Source organism: Lepus europaeus, chromosome 18, assembly GCF_033115175.1.
Source record: "Lepus europaeus isolate LE1 chromosome 18, mLepTim1.pri, whole genome shotgun sequence".
In the NCBI taxonomy this organism is placed as follows: domain Eukaryota; kingdom Metazoa; phylum Chordata; class Mammalia; order Lagomorpha; family Leporidae; genus Lepus; species Lepus europaeus.
The window spans coordinates 21350850-21365530 of NC_084844.1; the positions used below are offsets into that span (position 1 = coordinate 21350850).

The 14681-nt window shown below is 46.7% G+C and overlaps 2 protein-coding genes across 2 annotated transcripts; both read left to right on the forward strand.

The window, feature by feature from the left end:
* The first annotated feature begins 3814 nt into the window (after positions 1–3814).
* On the forward strand, positions 3815–4210 carry LOC133746807 (keratin-associated protein 2-1-like). Its single transcript, XM_062175060.1, has one exon. It carries the CDS (start codon positions 3815–3817, stop codon positions 4208–4210), a length of 396 nt encoding a protein of 131 aa, XP_062031044.1.
* Positions 4211–9191: 4981 nt separating this feature from the next.
* On the forward strand, positions 9192–9587 carry LOC133746808 (keratin-associated protein 2-1-like). The gene has a single exon (XM_062175061.1). It carries the CDS (start codon positions 9192–9194, stop codon positions 9585–9587), a length of 396 nt encoding a protein of 131 aa, XP_062031045.1.
* The last annotated feature ends 5094 nt before the right edge of the window (positions 9588–14681 follow it).

Here is a 14681-nt window from a genome sequence, read left to right on the forward strand (position 1 = left end):
TCAGCTCTGGACATTTGGGAAGTGAACCAGTAGATGAAAGACCGTTCTCTCTCTCTCTCTCTCTCTCTCTCTCTTTCTATAACTCTACCTCTCAAATAAATAAATCTTTTTTTAAAAAAGAGCCAGGAGTTCATCTGGGTTTCCCAGTGGGTGCAGGGCCCCAAGGACTTGGGCCATCTTCCGCCACTTTCCCAGGCCATTAAGAGAGAGCTGGATTGGAAGAGAATCAGCCGAGACTTGAACCAGCACCCATATGGCATGCCGACACTGCAGACCGTGGCTTAACTGGATGTGTGCCCCGGCACCAGCCCCAACAATTCCTGCATAATATTGGCTTGTGATAGATTAAGACACATCACACGAGGAAATGGACCGCCACTGCTTGTTCCACATTATAGTTCTGAGTTGGCTACTGCTGGAAGCCCCAGGAGTTTCTTTGACCTGGGACAAATGAATTTCTCAGATTTGGATTTTCACACCTAAGATTAATCTAAAAATTGGATTCTAAACCACATAAACTATAACCTTTCAGTATGAATACAGATTTTTTTTTTTTTTAAGCAGGCAGAGTCAGACAGTGAGAGAGAGAGAGAGAGAGAGACAGAGAGAAAGGTCTTCCTTTTTCTGTTGGTTCACCCCCCAAGTGGCCACTATGGCCAGTGCTCTGCGGCCGGCGCACCACACTGATCCGAAGCCAGGAGCTTCCTCCTGGTCTCCCATGCAGGTGCAGGGCCCAAGGACCTGGGCCATCCTCCATTGCACTCCCGGGCCACAGCAGAGAGCTGGCCTGGAAGAGGGGCAACCGGGACAGAATCCAGCGCCCCAACCAGGACTAGAACCCACAATACCAGCACCGCAGGTGGAGGATTAGCCTAGTGAGCCGCAGCGCCGGCCTATACAGATTTTCTTTTACCCTTCCATCAACACTACTCAGAGGTAAGATTCTTCAGACTTCTCTTGGTCAGTGGGCTGAATTTTTCCTGTCTCAGATAGGATCCCTTCTAGAATCTTGGCTGCTAATGGTCCTATGTAATACCTTTGGCTTTGTGGGAGGCATTAGCCAGCTCTCACACTGGCCACTATCCTGAAGGTACAGCACCAGATCCCAGATGGAACAGTCTGTTCTTGAGTTGGTTACAGGCTGAACAAAACAGTAGCTGATATTCTTCACTCTGGAATTTGGCGATTTTAATTTTATTTTAGCTCAGAAATTTATTGCTTTAAACATTGAATCCAGAATTCCTGCGTCTATGTAGTCAAATGATAGATCCATGCTAACTCAAGTCTCTCAGTTATATTTTCTCTAAGAGGAATTTTCAACTGCTAGACACTGGAATAATTTATACTTATTTTAAGCAATAAAATAGAATTCTTAATGAACTATTTGATTAAGTAAATATCTACTTTCATGAAATTGGTGATATTCCCAGAAGATATTTTTTTCTCTTTTAAATACTGAGCCAATCTAAACTAACATAAGACTGACAACAAGAACTTCTTACAGAGAAATTAGGCAGTCCTTGTTTAATCAATGACACTTCTTGGTTGACCAGGAAGACAGAAGGGGAGGGGGAGAGACATTACCCACATAAATGGAGACCTGGTGGACATAATCTAATTTGACTTTCTAAAAGTCTTTGTCTAGGTTTTACAACAAAGATTATTAAAATAATTGATTCTCTAGGACTTTAGATTATTGTTCATTAATATTTGCTCGCTCCTTTTCTCTCCCTGCTGGGAGAAGTAGCCTTTCCTCTCCTTGAAATGTGTTGTATGCCTGGGATTGCTACCAGAAGTGGGGTTGCTAGCTAACATATAGAACACCTCATTTAACTGGAATTTCAGATAAACAGAGTGTAAGTATGCCCAATGCCTATTCAAACATGACTATAACAAAAAATATTTGTTATTCATCTGAAATTCAAATTTAATGGGAAACCTTGTATTTTATTTGTGAAAATGGCAACTAGACTCCAAAAGGAAGTCTCAAACCAACCTATGACCAGATGCCAGCTCCAGCCTTAATTTGCCAAACACCAAATGACCTGCTGACATGTGACCAAGAAATAAATACTTGTCACTGTATGTGAGGAGAGTTTGTGGTTGCTTGTTATACAGAAACAGCTGGGTGTCAACCATGGTGGCAGTGAGAAGCTAGCTTAATGCTCCAATCAGAGTGAGAGATGAGCAGATGGTTTCCTAGTGAAAATAAAAATGGGGGAATGACCAGGATTGATTTTATTTTAAATTTTCATAAATTTTTGGCAGGCATAGGTTAATAAATATCTAGGTTTAGAGATGAAATTGTTTTTTGGCTAGTACAAGAAAACCTATTTGGGTTCAACTGAAGGAGAATCCCATTTGTTAAAACACAGACTTACAGGTCAGACATGGTTTAGTTTGAATCTAGACTTCTTTCAAGAGTGTGAGAACTCAGGGAGACCAGTTAACTTCTAAGCTTCAGATTCCCCGTCTACAAAGTGGGGACAGTACTACCTGCCTCAATCAGTTACAATGATGATTAACCAGGTAAGACATACGAAGTCCCTGGGACAAACCAAATAATAATAGATGGTCCTTTAAAGTTCTTTTGTCGTAGGCAGAAAAATGGCAACCGATATCCAGCGTCAACCAATGAAACACTGCGTCCAGGGGGACTATGGGAAACCTCTGTTAGAGGAAAATGAGTGCAGGTGTCCAGCAAGAGCCTCACGCTGGCCCTGCGCTGAGGTCCTGAGCTCTGTCACTGGGGTAGACTTATTTTTTCAGTATCACTTCCAATGATGCTGCTGAAATGAAGGAAGGAACTTGCTAACTACTCAATCAGTTCTCTTCTCTGCCTAAAGGCGGGTGTTCTGAGTCCACCAAGTACAAGTCAAAGAAGAGGCCACTTGCGAACGAGGAGGCCTGGAGCTCCAGCCCCACGCTCTGACCTTACTGTGTGGCCGTGGTAAACCCTCCCAGCCTCTGCAGCCGGCGAGGTGGGCACAGGCCTATATATTCTCTGCAGACTCTACAGGCACAGTGACTCACCCAAATAAAGTCCAAAGCTAAAAGCCCTGGTGGCTCCATGCAAACAGCTCTACAATCAAGGAAGCTGGGCTCGGGTTGGAAGGATGCGGAGGGCATTCCAGGTGAATGAGCAGACATCAACAACCAGAGCGAGAAAGCCTGGGTCCTACTCAGGGGAGAGTGACTAAGCCAGCGTGGCAGGTCCCAGGACCCCATGTGGTCCTTCCGCACGTGGAAAACCACAAACCTGCCTTTAAGTGAGTCGCGGAAGGTGATACCCAGGCAGCACGGCTGTTGTCTTCACTGGAGTGACGCTGTTGGCCTGCTGCTGTCACATCCACGTTGTCAGTAAGACAGGTCACTGGGTGGTAATCATGAGAGTGTTTGAAGGCAAAGAGCACAGGTTCCCTTCAGGGCCAAGGAGCAGCGTGATCAGGCACCATCCTAGTTCTGAAAACACATGCTTCCCCCTTCTCAGATCAGGGATATTTCAAGGCAAATTCACCAGAATTGAATCCAATGTCTAAATTTGGTAAGAATTCATAATAAGAAAAAAATGAAAGAATATTTGTGGTGTGTGTACATTCACAAGTATGAGGTAAGGGATGACCGAAAACACCACTAACCAACGCTAAATCCTCACCTAATTGGCCAGAGATTAATAAGGAATGATCCCATGCCCTGGGGGTCATCAGAGCCCGGCCAGGGTATATAAAGGGCCCAGGGCAGGAGGAAGGCACTCACACCTGACAGCACCCAACTCCTCTCCACCCTCCAGCCCACACCAGCCCCAGACACCACCATGACCGGCTCCTGCTGCGGCTCCTTCTCCTCCCAGAGCTGTGGGGGAGGCTGCCTGCAGCCCTGCTGCTGCCGCGACCCCTGCTGCTGCCGCCCTGTGTCCTGCCAGACCACCGTGTGCCGCCCCATCACCTGCGTGCCCCGCTGCACGCGCCCCATCTGTGAGCCCTGCCGCCGCCCCATCTGCTGCGACCCCTGCAGCCTGCAGCAGGGCTGCTGCCGCCCCATCAGCTGCTGCCCCTCGTCCTGCACGGCCGTGGTCTGCAGGCCCTGCTGCTGGACCACCACTGGCTGCCAGCTGCTCTCTGTGCAGGCCCCCTGCTGCCGGCCGCCCTGCTGCCAGCCGGCCCCCTGCCGCATGGTCTGCAGGACCTCCCCCTGCAGCTCCTGCCACTGAGCTGCTGTCTCCACAGAGCAACTCCCTGGAGCTCAAGAATCTACTTTGCCTTTAAATCAAGTTGAAAGAAAAACCAATCGCCTCACCCCTCACCCAAAGCGACAGTAGTTTTACAGCCTATCGCCTGCTTGCAGCCTGATAGAAGCAGACGCCCAGCGCCAGCCTTAGCTGAACTCCCCTGGGCTGCACCAGCAGAAGTCATCATGGACAGCAAACTGACCTGTAAAGTCCCTGGTGTGGACTTTGCAGCCCAGCCTGAACTCTGAAGGTTCTGGCTGCTCAACGCTCAGCATTGCCTTTTGTAATGTACTGCTTACTGTTGTCAATAAACTAATTTTTCCTGGCACAGCAGACTGCCCCGTTCCCTGATTCATTCATTGGCACCTGTTCATTAGTAAACACAGATGAGCAGGATTTTAGAATCTATACAAGGGAACCGAAGCTCAACCTAAGCAGAACTTTATCCAAGGGAATCCCATGCCTTGAGTAGCTGCTTATCAAGGGACTGTCCAAGGCTGCTCCTGCCCCACTAGGGACAAACAAGTTACACCCTTGCAGCCGTGGAGCTCACAGTCTGTCAGGTGAGAGAAGTGAGGAAACACGGCGTTAGTGAAGAAGGGTAGGAGTGGGGACAGAATACACCAAGCCTGGAGGGGGCCCCAGCAGCAGACTGACCAGCCCAGCACATCCCATCTTCTTACCACTGGACCTGGAACAGCACTTTTCAAAGTGTGGTCCAGGCACATCCTGAGGGCCCAAATGAATCCATGGAATCAAAATATCTGGCAATGGGGGTCAAGAGTGTGCACTGTTTTATGATTGGAACTGCAGGATCTCTCTCTCAGGGGAAGACCTGGGTTTGAGGAATGACGAACAAGACCCCGAACCCTTCCAGAACAAGCCACATTGAAGACGCCCGGAGCTAGCAGGCAAAATGTGGTCATAAGATTGCAAGAGCACCTGCTAGGCTGTCATCAGGATGAATCGGAGGGGCAAACTTTTTCCTTAAAGTGCAAAAGGAAAAAATCTTGGGCTTATTAGGACTTGAATAAAAATGGCAATGATAACCCAAAAGAGACAAGAAAGGGAAGAGATGAGGGACTCAGGAGACAGTGGAGAAGAGAGAGAAAGGTGCAGAGGCCGCTGTGTGGAGACGCAGAAGATGAGGGAGACAGAGGGGAAGAGACAGGTGCTAGGAATCCTATGAGCATCGGAAGGGGATGCAAGAGGCCAAGGCTCCTCGGACTGCTCCTGTCGGTAGGAAATCTGTGCGAATGCAGCCCTCTGCCACCTGCCCTTCGCCCCCCTCTGCAGACCCAGGCTTCCCACTCCTCACTAAGTTTTGCTTCAAGCTTCATAGTTACTGGGTACTTGTAGTTCCAAATGTCCTTGCTTTTGCACACGTTCTTTTGTTTTTATGGAATACTTGTTCACCCACTTCTTCCCTCCACCTTCTGCATCTACCTAACTGATCCACTTCCAAGATTCAGCTCCACCTTTTCCTGTAGTCCCGTTCTAACACCCTTGCTAATGCTCACACCACACACATGCATGCATACCAATGCACATTCATGTGAAAACACACACACACACAGACACCAGGCTACATTGGGTGGCTCTAGTGTTTTCCAACAGCATCCTGAGCTTGCCTCCCTCCCTATAAGGCATTGCGTTGGATCATCTATTTATTTGTCCCCAAGGAAGGGACCAGTTTGCTTGTTTTGGTTCCTGGTACAGAGAGCGATGTTTAGTACATAGTTGAGACTTGATTTCTACTTGTTGGGTCAAACTCAACTGGAATGGAATTGTCCTTACAACACGAAGTGCAAACAGTAGATATTCACAAGCAAGAATTCGACATCAGCATAGCTTCGCCTATCTGAACCTCAGCTTTTCTCATCTGCACAATGGGAAAACTGACACTCAGCAATGTAGAACTGACTTCACGTGTGTCAAATGCCTGGCACGTGGGGAGCCATCAGGGCTGCACCATTCAGTTCCTTCTGTTCCCCGTGGTGCATTTGACCAGCACAGTACCAAACAGCCGCAGGAGACGTGCTGCCTGTTCCACTCTGAGCTGTTGAGAGCAGGCAAGAACTCAGGAGAAGGATGTTTTTTCCCCCAGGATAGACCGCAGAGATATATTTCCTACTAAATATAATAAACAAGTGAAAAAACCTTCAAATTCAGGCTCAGATCTTTCAAAATGGATTCTGCAAGTCTGTAGTAGCGAGTCCTAGACGGCAGGGTTTGGGAACAGGAGTTCAGCATTAGAGAGAAGAGGAACCCTGCACCCATTTATATCTCTGGTAATTAGATGCTTTCTTTCACACTAAACAATCCAAGGGAATTAAATAGCGAAAGCTGTAAGAGACTCCTGGTTTAGTTTCCCTTGTCTTTAAGCAGAACATTTATTTATTTATTTATTTATTCATTCATTTATGTATTTATTTCTGAGTAAATTTCCATCAGTTCCCTATTTAATTTTTCTGACTCTTCCAAGCAAAATATTTTCTGCTTTCAATTACTGATAATCGCTTGTCCATCTTCCACATTTGTACGGATTTTAGGCTCAGCCTATGAGGGACACCAGGCACTGGAGTCTGCCCATTTCACAGATGAGGAAAGTGGGACTGGGAATGTGCAGGTCCCTTGCTCTGTGTCACACCACACAGATCTGAACCCCACTTCCCCTGGATCACCCCCCTGCTGCCCCTCCCCCTCAGCCCTCCCCCTCCCCATCTCACCCTCAGGACTGGAGGATGTGTTCAAAGATTCTGAGAATGGACTCCCCCAGGCAGTGCACACTCTGTCCTCAGAATCCTTACACCTTCCCAACAGCCACTGGTCCCCTAATTAGTTCCTAACAAAACAAGACCAGGGCATCGCTCACCATCACACAAGTCACTCTTAGCACATTCTGTTTTGATTCAAACACAAAAATTCCCACACCTGTCATCACCATAGTTAACAACTACTTGCTAATATTGACGATTAGGTTCGGGAGAATGTGTGGATCTGGACGAGGGGCACATCCCTGGCCCTCAGGCTGAGGTCACTGCTGTGCCGCGGCAAAGGACGCAGCGCGGCCGTTCCAGCACCATAGCGCTTGGAGGAGCCAAGCGGTGCAGGGATAAGCTCAAAGTCGACCCAAAGGGCTGCCTGCCAAGGAATCAGCATCAGCACCGGGCTGTGGAACAGACGCGGGGCCTCTTTCACTGGAGACTTGAGGGTTAAGGTACATGGGCAACGCTTGTCTGAGACCGTATCATCTGAACGTCTGCCTGGGGGGTGAGACACGAAGGCTGCCTCTCTGTGTCCTGTGCAGGCAGGAGGGAGATCCCTTCTTAGGAACACGACTTTGAACAGCAAAGCTTCTGATGGTCTAAGCCTTTAGAAAGCAGACGTCTTAGTCCACCGTCCCTCTGAACTGACAGCAGCGATGAGTGCACACACGCTTCTTATCCCTGCCATTGGAGCTCCGTGGCTGTCCTAAGCCATCTGTCCCACGAGATGGAACAGAATTGTTGGTGACTATGGTAGCTACTGCGACACGGTCACTGTCCTGGGCGACTCATTTGGAAAGAGGCCAGGGGTCGCGCCTCAGTGTTTACACCCAACAGGAGCCCTGTGGTTCCGGGAAAGCTTGGCCACTTTTTCATCTGTGTGACTCTGGAGACACCGCTTCACACATATGATCTTCCAAAAACTGGAATGGCCTACGATGGGACAGAAGCTCAGACCTCAGGTGATCAAGACGAAGGCGGATCAAAGAGTGTATAAAAAATGAACACACACCCAAACGGCCTCAGCCGTCCAATCCGGCCTGAAGGCCACGAGCAGCCCTCGGGCAATGCTGTCTAACAGACTTCCCAACGCTGAACGTCCTTTCTAGCCCCAGCTTTCTCAGCTGAAGCTGAAAAAAAACGAGGCTGTTGTATCCACCACCAGCTCGCTGGTCTCCCTGTCTTTTCATAATCCCACTTTTACACCTTGTAAGCAATCAGATTCCTCATCCGACAAACCCCGATGTCTACAAAAGATAACTGATCTCTTCACAAATCTTTTCCACACCTTTGGGAGAATCCAATAGGAAGCGCATGCCACCCCCGGGAAGCAGAAATACTGCCTCTTCACTGCCTGGCCCTGATCAGGGACAGGCATGCAGACAGACACAGTGCGGGTGACACTTGTCCAGTCCGACATTGTTCCGGGAGAAGCTCTTCCCCTTGAATTGCTTGCTCTCCCTTCACCTTGCATGCCTGAAGTTTGTGATTACTGTCCAGAATCTACCTTGCTTCCATTCCCTTTCCTCCTGTGCCTCCAAATAGGCCAGCACCATTCACAGTCTCTTTCCACACTCTTACTATGGTTCAGCTTGGATGCCGACTCAGATTCCACATCAACCCTTCAGTGCTTGGGTGATCACAAATATCTTCCAGAGCAAGGTGATCTGTATGTTGTTCCACAGAAGCAATGGTCATTTTTGCCGACGGCAGAATCAATACACATCCTCCTTCCTGAGCCCCTGTGGTTTTCGAGAAATGTCTGATTCACCCCCACGCCAGCTGGGAACCAGGCTTGTGAGTCAGGAGCATCCTGGCCCCACACCTCATCTCCAGGGTGAACAAGAGGAAAGTGTGGTGACGGCAACACCAGAGCCTTCAGACCTGCAACTTGTCACATGACCCGGTCTGGAAGGACTGGCTGACGGATGGGCAATTTTTCTGATGACATAAATCATCAACTATTCGTGGAAAGGGAAGCACAGCTCAACAACGCTGGAGATGCTGCCACAGGAACTGAATCCAGGGTTTCTGTTTCAATGGCAACCACAGCTGCAGGAAGTGACCCTGTGCCCTGGGGGTCATCAGTGCCCGGCCAGGGTATATAAAGGGCCCAGGGCAGGAGGAAGGCACTCACACCTGACAACACCCAACTCCTCTCCACCCTCCAGCCCACACCAGCCCCAGACACCACCATGACCGGCTCCTGCTGCGGCTCCTTCTCCTCCCAGAGCTGTGGGGGAGGCTGCCTGCAGCCCTGCTGCTGCCGCGACCCCTGCTGCTGCCGCCCTGTGTCCTGCCAGACCACCGTGTGCCGCCCCATCACCTGCGTGCCCCGCTGCACGCGCCCCATCTGTGAGCCCTGCCGCCGCCCCATCTGCTGCGACCCCTGCAGCCTGCAGCAGGGCTGCTGCCGCCCCATCAGCTGCTGCCCCTCGTCCTGCACGGCCGTGGTCTGCAGGCCCTGCTGCTGGACCACCACTGGCTGCCAGCTGCTCTCTGTGCAGGCCCCCTGCTGCCGGCCGCCCTGCTGCCAGCCGGCCCCCTGCCGCATGGTCTGCAGGACCTCCCCCTGCAGCTCCTGCCACTGAGCAGCCGAATACAAAACGCTGCTGGGAGTCCACACCTGTAAACTCCTCCCAGCCCTGCTCTGATGAGAAACATCACTGGTACTGCCCACCTGTTCCACAACTAAGTCAACGCTAACTGCCTATGGCTTTTCTCTCGTAACTATGCAGAATCCCAGACTTCAGTGAGAATCCAAAGAAAAACATCAGATATCATCATTTGTATTATTGGCTTCATAAGAAATGAGTAAACCAAGATCAAAGATTGTGAATGGAATTCTCTCCCAGAGACCCACCGTTCTACCATTTCCAGATTCTCATATGGAATCTCCCCTCTCCCACCTCCCCACCAAGACAATATTACTCTTATACTGTGTTTTTGCATGGTAAAAAAATTAAATAAAATTTTATTTCTGGGAAAGCAGATGTTTCTTTTTATTGTTTCTTTCTCTTCAAAAGCTCATTTTTAGCTTAAGTTATGATGTGTAGACTCAGAGGAAAGAAAGGAAAGCTTTTCTTAAGGTCTGCATTTTGAGCTTTCACATGGAAAACGTCCAGGCCAAGCTCTGCAGTCTAAGAGCTACTGCAGTAACGCAGCTCGTTCCATGCAGTGGCCCTCACGGTTCAAGCCCCAGGCTTTGTGATGATGACACATGAGGTTTTAGCAGATCTCTCTGATCATGAGCTTGACACATGAATAACCCACACACATAGAAAGGCAGAAGCAGCCTGAGCTACAGCCACAACTGTTCTGCACCACAGGAAAGTGTAGGGATTGATGTAGAAAAGCACCCAGGAGTTTCTGAACTCTGAAAGCCCTATCCCGGGAGAACCTCTATCCCACTCTCCATGGCTCCCGCCAGCACCACTGTACAAATGTTCTGTTACTATAACAGAATACCTGAGGCTGGGTCCCTGTAAAGAAAAGAGGTTTATTGAGCTCACTATCCTGGAGGTACCAACGCCAGCTAGGGCCCCTGACTACATCTCCTTGTGGCAGACGACATCATGGCAGATGCACACACGAGAGAGAGCTCAGGTGGCGAGACGGAAATCGGAGGGGACAGACTGGGGACTGGCTGGGGTCGCGCAAAAAAGACACTAATTCTTTCAAGGCCAGTGCCTCCAGTCACCCACGGACCTCCTCCTAGGCCCCGCCTCTTAAAAGCCCCACCACTTCTGCTACATCTACACCCAGGACCAAGCTTCCAACACATAAACCCTTGGGGTAGAAACCCAAACCCTATGCAAACCACAGCCAATTCCAATCCAGTGGAACTGCTACTTCTGAGAAGTGGAAATGCAGCCTTGGTTGGAACCATCCTAATTTTGAACTTCATATGCATTTTTATAATGTCAATGTGGTTGAAAGGTGGCAAAATTAATCCACAGATGTGTTCTTCCTGTGAAGCAGGAAGAGAAACATGCTTTGAGCTCTGAACACCTGCCCTAACAGATTTTGTTTTAAAGTTCTGCCTCTCACACTAATCCACTGTTGGTAGGAATGCAAACTGGTAAAACCTCTATGGAAGACAGTTTGGAGATTCCTCAGAAATCTGAATATAGCCCTACCATACGACATAGCCATCCCACTCCTCGGAATTTACCCAAGGGAAATTAAATTGGCAAACAAAAGAGCTATCTGCACCTCCATGTTTATTACAGCTCAATTCACAATAGCTAAGACATGGAATCAACCTAAATGCCCATCAACGGAAGACTGGATAAAGAAATTATGGGATATGTACTCTATGGAATACTACAGAGCAGTAAAAAAAAAAATGAAATCTGGTCATTTGCAACAAAATGGAGGAATCTGGAAAACATCTTGCTGAGTGAAATATGCCAGTCCCAGAGGGACAAATATCATATGTTCTCCCTGATCTGTGACAACTAACCGAGTACCTAAAAGGAAACCTGTAGAAGTGAAACTGACACTATGAGAAGCAATGACTTGAACAGCCTTTGTCTTGACTGTCAAGGGACAGCTTACTATTTTATTCTTTTTAGTATTTTTTTTTTTGTTCTACTTAATACCATTGGTTGAACTCCTTACTTAACATAGAATTAATCAGAGATGTTTAAATCCAATTGAAAATTGATCTCCGTTAAAAATAAGAGTGGGAATAAGAGAGGGAGAAGCTGTACAGTTCAGCACACTCTCCCTCAGACATACCCCTAAGGGTAAAGCTAAAAACTTGCCATGGGCTCCAAATCCCATTAAATTGACAGGTACCAATGTCATCTTACTAGTCAAAGTGATGAGTTTAAGTTCATAACTGAACATAAGGATAGAATTAAGAGTCAAAAGTATCACATAAATAAGACCAAGTGTCTGCTAATAATAATTGATAGAAAGAAGAGAACGATCCAACATAGGAAGCAGTCCACACAGCAGACTCATAGAATAACAAATGCCCTAAACAGCACTCTGGCCTCAGAATCAGCCCTTAAGGCATTCAGATCTGGCTAAAAAGCCCATGAGAGTTTTTCAGGCATGGAAAGTCAAGACACTGTAGCAACAAATGACTTAACATGAAAGATCTCTGTGAGTCAGAGCCCTGTGGAAAGAAGGGGCCATCAAAGAAGGAGGTATGTTTCTCTGAAGGGAGGAGAGAACTTCCACTTTGATTATGGCCTTGTCTAAATAAGGTCGGAGTTTGTGAAATCAAGAGGCTTCCATAACCTTGGCAGCTCATGACAAGAGCCTCGAGTGATCACTAACGTCATAAATAAAAGTGTTAATTATTAATTCAACAACGGGAGTCACTGCACACTTGCTCCCCATGTAGGATCTCTGTCCTTAATGTGTTGTACTAGGAGAATTAATGGTAAAACTAGTCTTCAAACAGTACTTTATATTTTGTGTGCCTGGGTGGGTGCAAACTGTTGAAATGTTTACTTAGTATAGAGTTGATCTTCTGTATATAAAGATAATTAAAAATTAATCTTAATGAAGAATGGGATGGGAGAGGGAATAGGAGGTGGGAATGTTTGAGGGTGAGAGGGCGGGTATGGGGGGAAGAACCGCTATAATCCAAAAGTTGTACTTACAAAATTCACATTTATTAAATAAAAGCTTTCTATAAGAAAATAAAATAAAATAAAATGGTAAAAAAATTCTGCCTGTGTGCTTAGGCATTTCTGTGTGCCTGTTGAGAGGAAGTGAGCTATATGACAGCAGGGCTGTTAACTGACTTTGCTCATTACTGGAGCTCCACTAATCTGCACCATATGAGGCACACAGAATGTAATCAAAATTATTTGTTGAATGAATAAGTTCTGGTGGGGGGGTTGGAAGAGAAAATATACCATCGCTTCTCTCCAACTCTCTGCTGTGGTACTTGACATGTGGATTCTTACCACAAAACAACATACTACCTCATGAAGAAAAGTATTTTTCTTGAAATATAGTGAAAGTTTCCGGGGTAGGCATTTGGCCTACCAGTTACAACACTGGCATCTCACAGTGGAGTGTCTGTGTCCACGCGTAACTCCGGCTTCCTGAGGATGATGACCCTGGGAGGCAGCTGGCGATGGCTTGATAACTAATCCCTGCCACCCATAGGATACCTGGATGCAGTTCCCAGTTCTTGGCTAAAGTCTGACGTAGCCAAGTCCCCACTGTTGTAGGCATTTGGGAGTGAATCAACAGATGGGAATGCACTCACTTGCTCCATCTTTCTCTCCTTCTCTCAAGTGTTTTTTAAAAAGAAACATACACATATGCCTCTTTTTCCAAAGATATTATGTAGAGAGAATCGTTTTAGCATGCTGCTTTTAGTGTGCAAACTTTTAAAAAATGCAGTTTTTGTTTCCCTGATGGTCTCCTTTCCTCCTGCCCACTGAATAACCCCAGGTGTCGGTGATACTGCCTTGGTGGCCATAGAGTTACATTTGTATGTAATTCTCATACACATATGTGAAGGTACTTGAAAAAATAATGGAAAAATGGAATAAAAAGATAAATTTATTTTGATGCAAAAAAAATGAAATCCACATATAATTTTGCCATAATACACATTTTTCTATTAACTTGTTGAAGACTCCTCATACACATGGATTCCAAAATTTTCACATTAAAAGAAGCTTGCCTTTGAAGTCCACTTCCATGAAGTATTCTCATATACTCATACACTTAATAATCATATATATCGGCCGACGCCGCGGCTCAATAGGCTAATCCTCCGCCTGCGGCACCGACACATCGGGTTCTATCCCAGTCGGGGCACCGGATCCTGTCCCGGTTGCCCCTCTTCCAGGCCAGCTCTCTGCTATGGCCCGGGAAGGCAGTGGGGGATGGCCCAAGTCCATGGGCCCTGCACCCGCATGGGAGACCAGAAGAAGCACCTGGCTCCTGCCTTCGGATCAGCGCGCGGTGCGCCGGCCGCAGCGGCCATTGGAGGGTGAACCAACAGCAAAGGAAGACCTTTCTCTCTGTCTCTCTCTCTCACTGTCCACTCTGCTTGTCAAAAATAAATAAATAAATAAATTAATTAATTAAATAATCATATATATCAAATATTATTATTAGAGAAACATAATTCTATATCGTTCTCTGCCTCTTAGTTTTTACTTAACAGCATATTATGGAAATGCTTTAAATTATTGATTATAAGTTGAAATTATTGGCTGTGATTTGTTGCATGTTATCTCATGGTCTGGTTTTACCAAAACTTATTCAATATTTTACACATTAATTGACATTCATTTTATTTGTTTGCCCCTCCCCTAAAAAACTCATTAATCATTCTTACATAGCATTCTTAATTTCCATGGGATCAGTTCCCAGTAATAATAATGCTGATTTAAAAGGTCTGTGTATTTAAAATAAATTGCCAGATTGCTGTAACCATCCCTACTTCCTGCAGCAATGCACAAGTGTTTTCTTTCCCACCTCTCCATCATCAAAAGGTACCATCACTTTTTAAATTCCCACCAGTATCATATGTGTAGTAATATCTCATTTTACACTACTAAGATTATGTGTGTGTAAATATTTAGTATTTTAGGCTTTTTTTTTTTTTAAAAGTCCAATGACATTTTTAGTACTTCACTGATACACAGTACTACAGAAACATGTCTGCAGAAGACTACATCAACTATTTGGGGAAAAAA